Source organism: Daldinia childiae, assembly GCF_008694065.1.
Source record: "Daldinia childiae strain JS-1345 chromosome Unknown Scaffold5, whole genome shotgun sequence".
Lineage (NCBI taxonomy): Eukaryota > Fungi > Ascomycota > Sordariomycetes > Xylariales > Hypoxylaceae > Daldinia > Daldinia childiae.
The window spans coordinates 84,572-97,404 of NW_022984646.1; the positions used below are offsets into that span (position 1 = coordinate 84,572).

The following is a 12,833-nucleotide window of genomic DNA, read 5'->3' on the forward strand; positions in this document are numbered from 1 at the left end:
GGCCAAGGTGGCCAAGATCTGGGGAAAGGCTTGTTTTTTTCTTTAGTCTTGGTCTGAGATGTCTCACTCTGACAAGCAGGAAGGTCGGCGGTGTTGGTCGAATACAGTTGATGATTCACTAGGTAAGAAACAAAATGACGGCAACGACCTGCCAAAAGCGTCAAGTTGCAGTTAATATTGAAGCCAATCGCACAAGCTCAAGCCAGGAGAACCCCCCACCCCCCAAGCGGCATGGGTGGTGAGAAGCCAAGAAACAACCTTGCCCCTATCTGAAACAACTTTACAAGCCGGCACATATATGACAGGGAACAATACGTTATTGTGCAGATCTTCAATGCTGTACGGCATGTCCAGCCGCGCTAGAGCACGCACGAGTCAGCCAAGCCCATCTACGTAGCAACGTGGCCCGCACTCTAATCTACATACTACTGTGGTTGGTTTAAGATCCAAAGAAGCTTAAAGCTCTACTTGCTTGTAAGACACTGACGACAATGTGATCCATGCGCCCTATCCCCTTTCATCTCTTTATCAGTTGATAACTGTCAAATCACCTCCTCCTCCAGCCCGGCTTCCGAATGCATATCTCACTCACATGCTCCCGAGATGTGGATTCCGAACACACCATGGCCGGGGATGACCGTAGCCGGAAAGGAAAATACGAACCAGCGATCCACGCTAGGTGAAGACCGGGGGCAGCTGAACTGCTGGGGGGAGAGAAAAGCCAACATGATGAATTGCATGTAAACGGCGCGGAAACTGGAGAAACTGGAGAATGTACCAGAAAAGGGCAGTAAGCCGGCCGGCCGTTAGGCAATGAATTAAGCATATCAAAACGGCCGGCCAATCATTACGAAACTTGGTACTTGTTTGTCCCAAGTCTGCCGGTTCAGATCTACCTGCCAAGCCGCCGTGTTCCACAAACCAGAAGCGTTGCCGGCCTCCCCCCCCCAGTGCCCCCCCTCGCACAACCTAAGTCGATCACGATAGCTAAACGTTGACCTAAAAGACGTGATTGACTTCTCTTTGTATTACTCGGTCCAGCTCCTTACCCATAACGGCAGCTGTGGTCCCAAAAAAACCCACTCGCATGGAATAGCTCTGGTATACATACGGTTAATACCTGCATCTATCTGAGTCTGGTTTCTTCGGTCGTAGATTGGAAGAGGGAGATCTGCAGTCCCCCTGACTAGTCCTTGTCCCATTCAACCTACCTACCATTTCTGTTAATTCACGATCACAACTTGCTCAGCTCCAGTATTTTTATAAATACCCTTCTGCCCAGCCTGTTTGGAATATCTGTTTGCTCACCATCCTCGGGCTGCAAGGAGGTTTCTAGTTATAGCAACAGCTTCTCCCTTTCGAACATATATCATACCTACTCAGTCTTTCGCTATCACCATTCACTCTTTACATCACTCTTTAGCACTGTATATTCCATACAGACGAAAACACTCCTAAGATATATATTCACTATGGTTGGCTCAGCTAGTACCATCGTCCTTGCGGCTGCGATCGCCGGCATTGCGACGGCGTCTCCCGCACGTCCACCTAAGGTTGGAACATTCTCTGTTCCTCAAGTTAAGAACCCTGGCTTCAAGCCCCATGGCCCGGCGCAGTTAGCCAAAGCGTATCTTAAGTATGGCGTCAAACTTCCGGATGGGTTGTCTAGGATTATGGCCGACTTCAAGGTCTTCCGACGCGATAGCGGAAGTGCCAAGGCTACTCCGGAGCAGTACGATATTCAGTACCTAACTCCCGTCTCGATTGGAACCCCTCCTCAGGTGCTCAACCTGGACTTTGATTCCGGCTCATCGGATCTCTGGGTATTCAGCACTCAACAACCCAAAGCCAGCATCAACGGACAGACTCCGTACAACCCGGCCGATAGCAGCACTGCTAAGAAAATCAGCGGCGCCAGCTGGGATATCTCATACGGTGACGGCAGCTCATCAAGCGGTGTCGTCTACACTGACGTCGTTACCGTCGGCGGTGTTACATTCAAGAGCCAAGCTGTTGAGGCTGCGAAGAAGGTCTCCGACCAGTTTACGAGCGACAGCAACAACGACGGCCTGCTAGGTCTCGCCTTCAGCAGCATCAACACGGTGACGCCCAAGCCGCAGAAAACTTTCTTCGATAACGTTGTATCCAGCCTGGATACCGCGGCTTGGACTGCTGATCTCAAGTACCACGAGGGTAAGCTAACTCTTAATTTGGAATACGGCTTTTGAGATTAAGTTGCTAACCTATATAATCAGCCGGTACTTACGACTTTGGTGTCGTTGACAAGTCCAAGTATACTGGTGAAATCACCTACACAGACGTTGATAACAGCCAAGGATTCTGGTCTTTCACTAGCTCTGGATACGGCGTTGGTAACACCAGCTTCAAGACGAGCCCGTTTGAAGGTATCGCTGACACCGGCACTACTCTTGCTCTGTTGCCTGACTCTATCGTAACTGCGTATTACCGCCAGGTATCGGGTGCGAAGCTGGACCAGCAACAGGGTGGCTACGTATTCCCCTGCTCTGCCAGCCTACCCGACTTCGTCTTCGGCGTTGAGAGTGCCAAGTTCAACATCCCCGGTGAGTTCATCAACTACGCCCCTGTTGATGACTCCACCTGCTTCGGTGGTATCCAGTCCGACGAGGGTATCGGTTTCTCCATCTTCGGCGACGTTGCCTTGAAGGCGGCTTTCGTCGTCTTCGACAGTTCCGAGGGAAGCCCAAGACTGGGTTTTGCCAAGAAGAACCTATAAATGGCGGACGCTCGCTCCCTAGTCAGGTGCTAGAATGTATACACATCTAAGAGCGCACTCAAACGCAGTACATGTTATGGATGGATGGGTTGATGATGGGCTGGATTTGAAACGACTCTTATACTTGTATATGATTGACGCAACTCGAATGCATGGACATTCTTGTTAAAATGCGACGCTCTGTATATCACTTCTCTATAATGAATTTAACCCGAATATTTTGAATTACCAAAATCGAGTATCTTTCCATACTAAGTGCAAGCAACAACAATGCTCAATCTTTCTTTATTACACCGTAGAGTTATGCTGAGATTAATTGATGTACAAGCTCATCTTACAGAGATTGTGATTTTCTACCCTACAGGATACTGATCGATCGCTCTAGCAATCACCATTTTGGCACTGAAAAAAAACAATAAATGGGGTCATTGTGGGGGCCAAAGTGCAACACTCAACGGCTTAGAAATATCATGTATTTAAAGCTCTTATAATTCGAAATACACACTGTACTAACTTAGGTACGAAGCTAATATAGAAACATTCTATCTGATTATCCCGAATTCGTCGATATCACCTCAGCAGGCATGGTTTTTAAACTCGGTATTACATAGCTCATGAGATGTATTCCCAACAGTGAGATCAAACGTCTATTAAAGCACCGCAACCGTAACTAGTATAAGATACTCATACCAAATAATTAGTTTAGCACCATTTCAAGTAAGAGTGCTCTATCGCTTGTTATAGCTACTATTAAGGCGATGTTGATGATATATAAATTAACATTAAAATATAGACAAAGCATTCCTATACCGCTGTCAGCTGGAATATACTGGGCTTTAAGGTTGTAGATGACGACGTGTTAGTGTCCATGAATAATAAAGGTCAAGAGAAAGACTTTTTAAGTATGTAAACCACCATTTTTTATATGAGCCCGTAGTCGCAGAATCGGTACTCATTAGCGCTACACGAAACTGCATTCCTGAAGCAAATACCCCTCGATCGTAAACGAAGAGGGGGTCGAAGATTATGATATTGATTAGTATTAGAAGCTTAGTGAAACTTGGCCAACTAGGTGGTTTAATAAACCATGTCCAAGGCTTAGGTTGCTTACACCTTGAGGTTTAAACCAAATACCATTTAAGTCAAAAGCTCTTGGAAACACTACGAGTCAATTTGTTCGAAACAACTAACACGGAGAACATATCTAGCTAGACTATGATTTACGGCCGTCTTGCACCTAGTCTTACCATAATCGTGCTGTTCCAAATTCCTACCTTACCCCATAAAATAGGAGTTATGAAGAGACTGTGCCATGGCACCGTAGGGGAAATCCGAGAATGAAGTCGCAATACTGGTTTCACAGTCAGATCAAAGTCTTGTGGTTTTAGTCGAGCGTTGAAATGAATCCTTTCTATAACATAACTCGGTATTTTAACTTATTGTCTGAATATCATAACGTCGTCATAATCATAGCCATCAAGTCATTGAAAGATCCCGTTCTATCCCTTCAAATCAAGAGAGTTGCCAACTCCCTATTTCTGCTCGCCCCCGACACAGATGATACGCCCCTCAACCCGCGGTGCAATCGCTCTAGTCCAATCAGCCTCGAAGTCCCCCTCTCTAAGTTCCTCGCCGACGCGACTCTCAACCTTAGCGATCCGCGCCCATTTGGCGAACACCCGGCGCATGATCTGCATCTCCTTATCAATCGTCTCGATATCACCGACGTATCCTCTATCCAAGCCATCGTTGTCTTCGTCGGACTCAGAGTCGACAGAAAGCTGGCACGTCTTCCGCTCCCGAATCTTCTCTGCTGTCCAATTATCCCAACCGGAGACATTCGTTCTTGCTGTTGGACTCACTGGAGTCGCTGTTGCTGTTGGGCGGTGAGGAGCGTGGTTTGCGTTGACTTTGCTCGCGACATTGTTCCAATATCGACCGACTAAGAAGTGTGTTAGTTTATGCAGCCTTCTAGACTAAGTAGGTACTTTCAGGGGGGCAGAGATGACGAGGTCGTTAAAGGATGTTGGTAGCATACTATTCTTTCCCCAATACTTCCACTGTCCCATCACACGGAGCGACATGAAATATTGTCGTAGCATCATCGAAATTAATATTCCGTTCTCTTCGGAGACAATCTCCTCAGCTTTCCCCCCTTCCTCCTCAATCAGGAGGCTATCGTAGCCATCCTTACCGCGAGCCATGTAGCCTCGGGTCACTAGTACATACTTCCTGCTCATATCTATCGGCTCCCCGCCGATCGTCGCTGTCACTATGCGCGACCCGGTAGGTTTTTGGCCATCGAATTTGAAAGTAATGTTAGAGACCTGCGGGAAACGACCTTCTAGAGCCGGATATTGCGATAAACCATTCTCCAAAGCGTCCCAAATAGCTTGGCCTGTAACCTTGATTACCACGACAGGATCCTCGAATGGGAAACAGTTCATCTATTGTAACACGTGTTAGCGTTTGCGCACATCCAGATGAAAGTAGATGAAAGGTGAGTCTTAGGAGTTGCGTACAATATCTTTTAGTAGTAACGGTCCTGGAGGGTAGATTTGGTCGCCACGGACAGTTCCTGACGCCATAATGCTACAATCGCCTGAATAATAATGGCGCATAATGTCGCACACCCAATTGGCGATATTGCTCTCCCTTAACCTCACCGTCCGGAATCTAGCATCGAGGGGCGCAGCAGTGTAGCCGACAGGCTTCTGAAGTGTTGCCTTGAGACTTGCAGTCAGCTTTTCGACCAGCTCAACAGTTGGCTGATGCTCGGGGATCGCAGACGTGATATCTCGCCGTACGATATCGAAGTCCCATCTACCCGAATCGTCAGTCCGTTTCCTGGCTTCGATATAGCTCATCTGCTTAAAATCGGTTCCTGAACGTAAGACATGCGTTCCCTTTATGAGGCTATGATTATAGTAGTGGTCATGGCCTCCAAGAATAATGTCAATGATTCCATCAGTCTGCTCAGCTAATTTGTTATCATTCGGCTCTCGCATGTGTGTTATGGCGATGACGATGTCGGCCCCCTCGGCTCGCAATTGTGGGACAAGCTCCTTTGCGGTTTGGGTGGCGGATTTGTAGATGAGGTTAGGAGGTAGACTGTTAATTGTAGCCAACCATTCGCGTTCGCCTAGACCGATCAACCCAATCTTAATACCATTAGATGAGGTGATTATGTGAGTTTTCTTGCAGTTTCCAATGGGAACTGAGTCTCCCAGCGCGGGATCCAATACGTTTGCGATGAGCCATGGAAACTTGCACTTGGAGGAAAGGTGCTTGAATTGTGAGACTCCAAAGTCAAGGTCGTGATTCTACTCATCGTATAAGCAGCTGATGCTATACGAGGAAGTGTTGGCTTTGATACGTACTCCTATTGCTGCTGCATTTGTCCCTATGTTGTTCAATAAAGGCACCATGTGATCACCTACCGAATTTCATATATCAGCCTATGATCTTCAAAGTATATGATAGCAACCAAACCCAAAGCGAAAAACTTCTTAATCCATAAAAACCCGCCTATTAGTTTCAAAGGAACGGAGTTTGTTATGAGATACGAAGTATGCATTCACATTCACTCGAGCTCTATAAGCTCATCGTATGTAAGGCATACCTTTCGTAACGGAACTCTCTAAACTCGGATTGAAGGCGTCACCGGAGAATAGTGTTACCAACTCTGGCTGCTCCTTGAACTTCTCATTCTCCTCATAATGTTTTATGAGTGACATGAATCGAGCGGCACCTCCTACCGGTTCGCTACTGGATTGGTCGACATGGTAGACGTCGTTGTAATGGAGAAGTCTCAAGTCCGGAGGTCCATCGTGAACCCCGGAGCTAAAAGTAATAGACTCATCAGGAGGTGCTTCTCTTCTTTTCCGGCATGGCGATGAATAGCGTGTGAAGGAATGAAGGTCTATTTTGGTAGAAGCCAAAAAACGAAAAGAATTAACTAGGAACAGTAATATCGACTATGGAGGTTTCAAGGCGGTAAGCCGACAAACTTCATAATTCTATTCGATGATGTTTTAGTGGGCATTACCGGTGCATTCGACGCACAATTCGCTGGCCCTTTCACGTCCAGCAAGGTAAACCCTTGCTACCCCTGTTACCCCTAAAGACCGGCTCAGCCCCGTTTGCCAAGAACGGGGACTTACATATCAAGTCTGACGAATAGAGGCGTCTACGTTGATAATCCTAAAGAATTAGAACTTCTACTTATCGTTGGACTCACTAAATTCGTATCACCACGCCGTGGGGCGTGTTCAATTCATATTGGGTATAAATGCGCCAGTTTATCATGTTTCATTATAGCATTCATGCTTCGTGGCACGTTGCATGTGTACAGCCTATTGAGTTATAAGAAACCCGATGTCGGGATTTTTTGTTTTGTTTTTGGCGTTTGTTCTAGTTCTCAGCTGCTCGCTGTCAGATTTCCCTTTCCATTTCCCTTTCCCGCTCCAAATCTGCATGTTGAATACATAATTTCGACTCTACTCAAAGCATCATCATCATATATAATATACATACCATTTCTCTCTATGGCTCACCCGGCCAGATCGTATCAGCAAGCTTTCTGACAAGCTTTAGCTTTGCAATCATGTCGTCTCGCGTTACGGCGTTGCCAAGGTGGTGGCTAGCGAATCCGCATTGCGGACTAACGCCAATTCTCTTAAGCGCTTCCTCGCGCGTCTGACCAGCGCCGCTCGCGATGATATCAGCTGCTTGGAACACTCTATTGCGTGTCTCGTCAATGTCCTCGAGTTCGGGGAACTTGCTAGTGATGACGCCTAGAACGACATTTTTATGCGGTGGCAGCTCCTTCAAAGGCTCAAAATTACCCGCTCGCTCCGTGTCGTATTCTAAGAAGTACGTGTCGGCATCGATGTTATTAAAGAGCTTCGTTGCAATTCGATCGTATCCTCCCTCTGAGAAGTGTTTACTGTATGCGAAGTTACCCCTGCAGAGGTGAATGCCCAGATGCATGTCAGCCGGGCGAGATGATACACAATCATTGTATAATTTAATATACGTGTCGAGGAGAGCATCAGAATCTTCCCCATCCGCCTTGAAACCAGCCAACATCTTCTCGTCGCAAAAGTCTGTAATTCCAGCTCCTGTCAATATTTCCCTATCGATATAATAAACATTGATGATCTCACTCACAAGCCAAATTTGGGTCGTCAATAGTCACGTTTCGGCAACCGTTGTCATATAGAAGCTGCAACTCCTATAGTATTCAGGATCAACATCGGCTCATATAATACGTGACGAAGTCGTCATATATATCAAAGAGGCAAACGTATAGTATAATATAATATGAGCACGTTAAGGCGAGGAACTTAGGGGATTGACTTACAGTTTGGTAGGCTTTGGCAATATCGGCAAAGTACTCCTCGTCGTTGGCGTATACCTCCTTTGGATACGCTTTGCCCTTCTTGTATCTCAGATGATACCTACAAAGAGTTAACCTAACGATATGTCACGGATTTTAGATAGAAAGGCTTACCATTCGGGGCGGCGAGTGTTATCTTCAAATCCTTTACTCTATCTGCAGGGACTAACTTCTTAAGATAGTTCCAGTCGGACAGGTATGCACTTCCGACATGCTTAATTTTGCTAACGCAAACAATTGTCTCTCCGGGCTTATGACCCTTCTCAGCTGGACGATGTAAGGGATTAGCTTACATGTCCAATGATTATACATAACAAGTACTATTCTCAGCTACAACAGGGAGACTTACTAAACGCGGCGGTGTCAGGGACGTACAACCGGAACATATCCCACTCTGGTTCCATGATCTCCTCGAATCCCTCAAGGTTGGGAAAGAAGGTTCCCCAGAATTGATGTCGCCGATACTCGCCATCGTTGATAGCATGGAATCCGAGGTCTAGCTGCAGTTTGACAATCTCATTAATGGCATTATCCTCGATGGCGTGTAACTCCCCGTCCTTAGCAACATCGATAGCCTTCACATCGGCAAGCTTAAGACGCTTCTCAGTGAGCTCTTGCGGGCGGAGTAGTGAGCCCAGATGCTCTGCACGGAACGGCGGTCGCTGCTTGTTGGTCGGCATTATCGATTAATAGTCAAGGTCGAGGTAATTATTCAACGTCTCACTACCTAGATTCTGTGTGGTAGAGCAGAAGTTATAAAGGAGAAGTGGAAGATGGGAGTAACCTTCCTTTTGACCTGCTACCTACATCAAAAAGTTTGCAAGGATACCAGGAGCAATGGAAAGAAGGAACAACCAGGAAAGAAGCTAGACGTCATCCCATTTATCTATACCTCCTTCCCCATTGCCAAATTCGAGCGGGGGAAGGTTCAATCCCTCCCCTCTCTCCCTAGCATAAGGTTAACTGGAGGGTGAGTGCGGAGTGAATAAGGGGTATCGTGTTAGGAGCTAAGTTAAAACTACATAAGAGGGGAGGGGTCTTTTCTGAGGGGTATAAGGCCAAGGACCCAAGGACCCATTGATGCTAAAAAAGTATCTACATAATATGCATCTTAATAGCAACATTGCGACTTGATTTACTACATCCGGGTTAGTGGGATTAAAGATGTTCGGCTTATAGAGAAGAAGCCACGGCAGGTCTATTGTCCATCACCGCATTTTGATTCGATTTTCGCATTGCCGTCCTTGGATATCCATAATTTCCCCGATTCTCCACGATTTGATATTCAACAATCGTATAACCCCTGCACTCCCCCGCCTTTGTCAATGCTGACTTTACTCGTATGTATACATGAGCATGCTACGCTGGTGGATAAACGTCGAGGCTTCTTAGCTATAACGACAGTGCACGGCGTGTTTTATGTAAAAATAATACAACGTGATAGCTCGCGTGATCATGAGCCACATGATATTCTATTATACCTCGCCAGTCACTTATATCAGTAAGTATTAAGGTATAAAAGCTATATATAATTTGCTTCGGTCCCGATAATATATAAATGATCTAGGGTAAAAGGGCCAATGTAGGATGCTAGGGTCGCTTTGAACCTCTGATATGACTTTAGCTACTACAATTTTAAAAACTACATACCTGTTAATGTTTATAGTTAGTAGTAAGAAGATTGTTATAGTTGAGTCTTATTTCTTCAATATTTCACTCCACCAGTCCTTATCCCTTAAATGTTACATGACGTCGATGCTAACAAGTTACGCTTAGAACGTATCGTACCTATTGTGCTCAGAACCATATTGGTTATTTCTATGGGTCGGGAATTCTTTACCTGCAGAATCCGGTTCCTACATGTTAGGTACCTATCTTAGGTACCTTGGGTATGATAAGGAATATCATAGCTACTATGCAGTTATCCATTATAATTATCTTCTCGAGTATAGCCCCTCCCCCCTTATCTGCCCCCCACTAACTTGACTTTACTTGACGTGATTTGGCCCGAACCCCGACGACTATATCCGTAACTTAGACATCATCAAATGAGAAGAGTTATTTCAGCCTTGACGCAACTTCAGCTTACTATCTTCATCTTATTTACATATCAGCATCAACATAAATATCAATAGTCTTTATGTGATATCTGTTAGATGCCAGAGTTATGTTATTAGTAGCTTTCACTTGGCTATTCCTATAGAAGCAGCTTAAGGCAGTCTAACTGTTAATATTAGAAGGAAAGGGGATAATTGGGATAATATCCCATTTGGAAGTATTAACTTGGAGTTTTCTGTTAATCGAGATGGATCGTATACCACCAGAGATACTCTTACACATCTTCGAGTTCCTTGATGACCCGGCTCCGTCGCAAGTGCGGCTTCGCGATCAACCGAGCGACGACATGCTGGATGCTAAGTCTTTATATTCTCAATCACTCAAAACCATATCCTTCGTTTGCATGACTTGGCGGTCTCTTGTGCTCCCTAGCCTATTCCGTCATATCTTATGGAGACCCAAGATATCCTCGCTCAGCGCTTTCACATTGAACCCGATACCACTTCTACGCTTCCTAGAAGATAATCGGCTGGGTCGCAGCGTCACGACTTTTACTATGATCGTCGACTTCGTAGATAAGGATGCCGGTGCCAAGCAAATCACTCCTGAGATACGCTCTGTCGATCTAGAATGGTTATGGGATCAGCTGTTCTCCGTCATCGACCCTCTAAGGTTCACTATCATTACTCCCCCTAATACTCTCGCTTCATTCTTATCCCGCATGCTCTTCTTAGACGATGCCTGGTCGTTTAGCATTCCTTATCATATTCTCTCACTCGCCCGAACGACTAGAGATCCGCGTGGCAAGTCGAGTACACATACAGAATCATCTAACTCAGATATCCATCCCTCTTCGTCACAGCACCATTCTTCTACGATAACAACCCAGGTGGCTTCGGCAGGTCCTTCCGCTACCTCGTATTCGATCCGCTATAGAAGACCACCGCCGTGTCCGCTCTTCACCGTTCGTCCTTGGACTTCGCTACTCCTGAATGAAGGTTCGTCTACTAAGGTTTATCGAACATATGAATTCTTTCTGCGGCGACCACCATCCATGCTTGGGGCCCTCCTTGGATGCGAGGAACACCCTAACGATACCCCTCTTATACCGCCTACTATCACTGACTTCAATTACATCGCCATATTCCCTTTATCATCTCACTTTGAGATCCTACTCCAGAATCTACCAAAGCTTGACCGTCTCTTTGTGCAGTTGACCCCCGGGCCTGAAAACCGGATCTTAGAGGCAGAAGATGAGATGAAGCACATAGATCCAGCAGACCTCTGGATGGAGCGCAATACAGCATACAGCTCCCTGATGCGCGAACTTACCTTTGCCGCTGACCCCGTGGTGTACCCAAGAAACTGGGCGTCTCTACGAGTTTTTGAGAGCGGTGATGCGGCAGACCACGAAGCCTGGGATATGGCGGTACAATTTATCGAACGCAGTGGCGCTAAAAGTTGGAAGGTAGAACGGCCAGGCGTTTTTGTCAAGGAGGACGAAGAGGGAAATTGCCCCAATACTGACCAGGAGGTTGATGGTCATGTTGGACCACCGGCCTCCTTGGAAGAACCAATTTTGTCAGTATAGTTTTTTCTTCAATTCTCAAGATTTTCATCCTTGAGTAGATTGTGTATCTGCCGAGAGACAATCAGGATTCATAGATACAAATAAGTATGTATAGTCTGCTGATGAGGCACAAGTCAGGGATCGCTAAGGCGATTCGCCTTTAATGGTGTCGCTCGCCTGCCGTTCTCCAGCTTATGGTTGTATATGCACAACACTCAGCCGCCCATTGCCCACGGCGAAAACCAATAGCTATACCTTTAAAATTGCTCGATCTCGGATAACAAATAGGAGTCCCTCTTTTACAATGGGTGCATATTCTACGCATGGAATTTCTTAAAATGGCGCCTTTCAAATAACTCTTAAATATACATGTAACTACTATACTTCAACAGCAAAGATATAGGTTAGAACGATACAGGATCTCAGGTAGACATGGGGTTATAGGGGAAGATCTATTACACTTGTACAAAATTGAAGATGGCAGTATTTTTAAAACCCGACTTGAAAAGCTTCGTGGTTTATTTTCGTATTACAAGGATATTATCCTCCAATATGATATAACAGTGAGTCAAGTCAATAGTATAAGGGACTTTTAAGCCGCCTTCTGTATATTCTATAGATGCCTATATATCCGCATAACCGTGCCAGTGAACCGGGCTTCTATGCAATAGATGTGACAGATACATTAACCGTGCGCACGAGACTTGTATATTTACCCAGATAAGGTAAATAGGCGTTGTTCCACCACCTCTATAACCGGTCATGACCTATTCATCCTTGCCCAACCCTAAAACACCAATCGAGATCAAGACCGAGACCAAGGTGCCCCCAAACGCCGAAACAACATACATGGTATTCATATATGCGCGGTAATGACACCGATAAATCCACATCTTCCATCGTCTAGAATAGCCAAATTGCTCTCTAAATAATCCCCAGATCTTCATAGACATAATGGGAAAGATGCAAAGTGCTGGCGTCTAACGTCGCTCTAATCCGAGTGTTCCCCCCTCCAGGATACAGCTTATGAGTTTGTTCCATCCGGGACA

The 12,833-nt window shown here is 45.8% G+C and overlaps 3 protein-coding genes across 3 annotated transcripts; 2 read left to right on the forward strand and 1 right to left on the reverse strand.

Moving 5' to 3' along the window:
• Positions 1-1,472: 1,472 nt before the first annotated feature.
• On the forward strand, positions 1,473-2,755 carry GL218_05194 (Endothiapepsin; the record flags this gene model as incomplete). The annotated part of the gene is made up of 2 exons (XM_033581841.1): positions 1,473-2,193; positions 2,256-2,755. 2 exons carry the CDS (start codon positions 1,473-1,475, stop codon positions 2,753-2,755), a joined length of 1,221 nt encoding a protein of 406 aa, XP_033434571.1.
• A 1,532-nt stretch (positions 2,756-4,287) lies between these two features.
• On the reverse strand, positions 4,288-8,836 carry GL218_05195 (uncharacterized protein; the record flags this gene model as incomplete). Its single annotated transcript, XM_033581842.1, has 10 exons — positions 4,288-4,697; positions 4,794-5,202; positions 5,278-6,078; positions 6,136-6,191; positions 6,378-6,677; positions 7,312-7,863; positions 7,928-7,991; positions 8,121-8,217; positions 8,327-8,423; positions 8,506-8,836. 10 exons carry the CDS (start codon positions 8,834-8,836, stop codon positions 4,288-4,290), a joined length of 3,117 nt encoding a protein of 1,038 aa, XP_033434570.1.
• Positions 8,837-10,461: 1,625 nt separating this feature from the next.
• Positions 10,462-11,805, forward strand: GL218_05196 (putative f-box domain-containing protein; the record flags this gene model as incomplete). The annotated part of the gene is made up of 1 exon (XM_033581843.1): positions 10,462-11,805. The coding sequence occupies one exon, from the start codon at positions 10,462-10,464 to the stop codon at positions 11,803-11,805; it is 1,344 nt and encodes a 447-aa protein (XP_033434572.1).
• Positions 11,806-12,833: the final 1,028 nt, after the last annotated feature.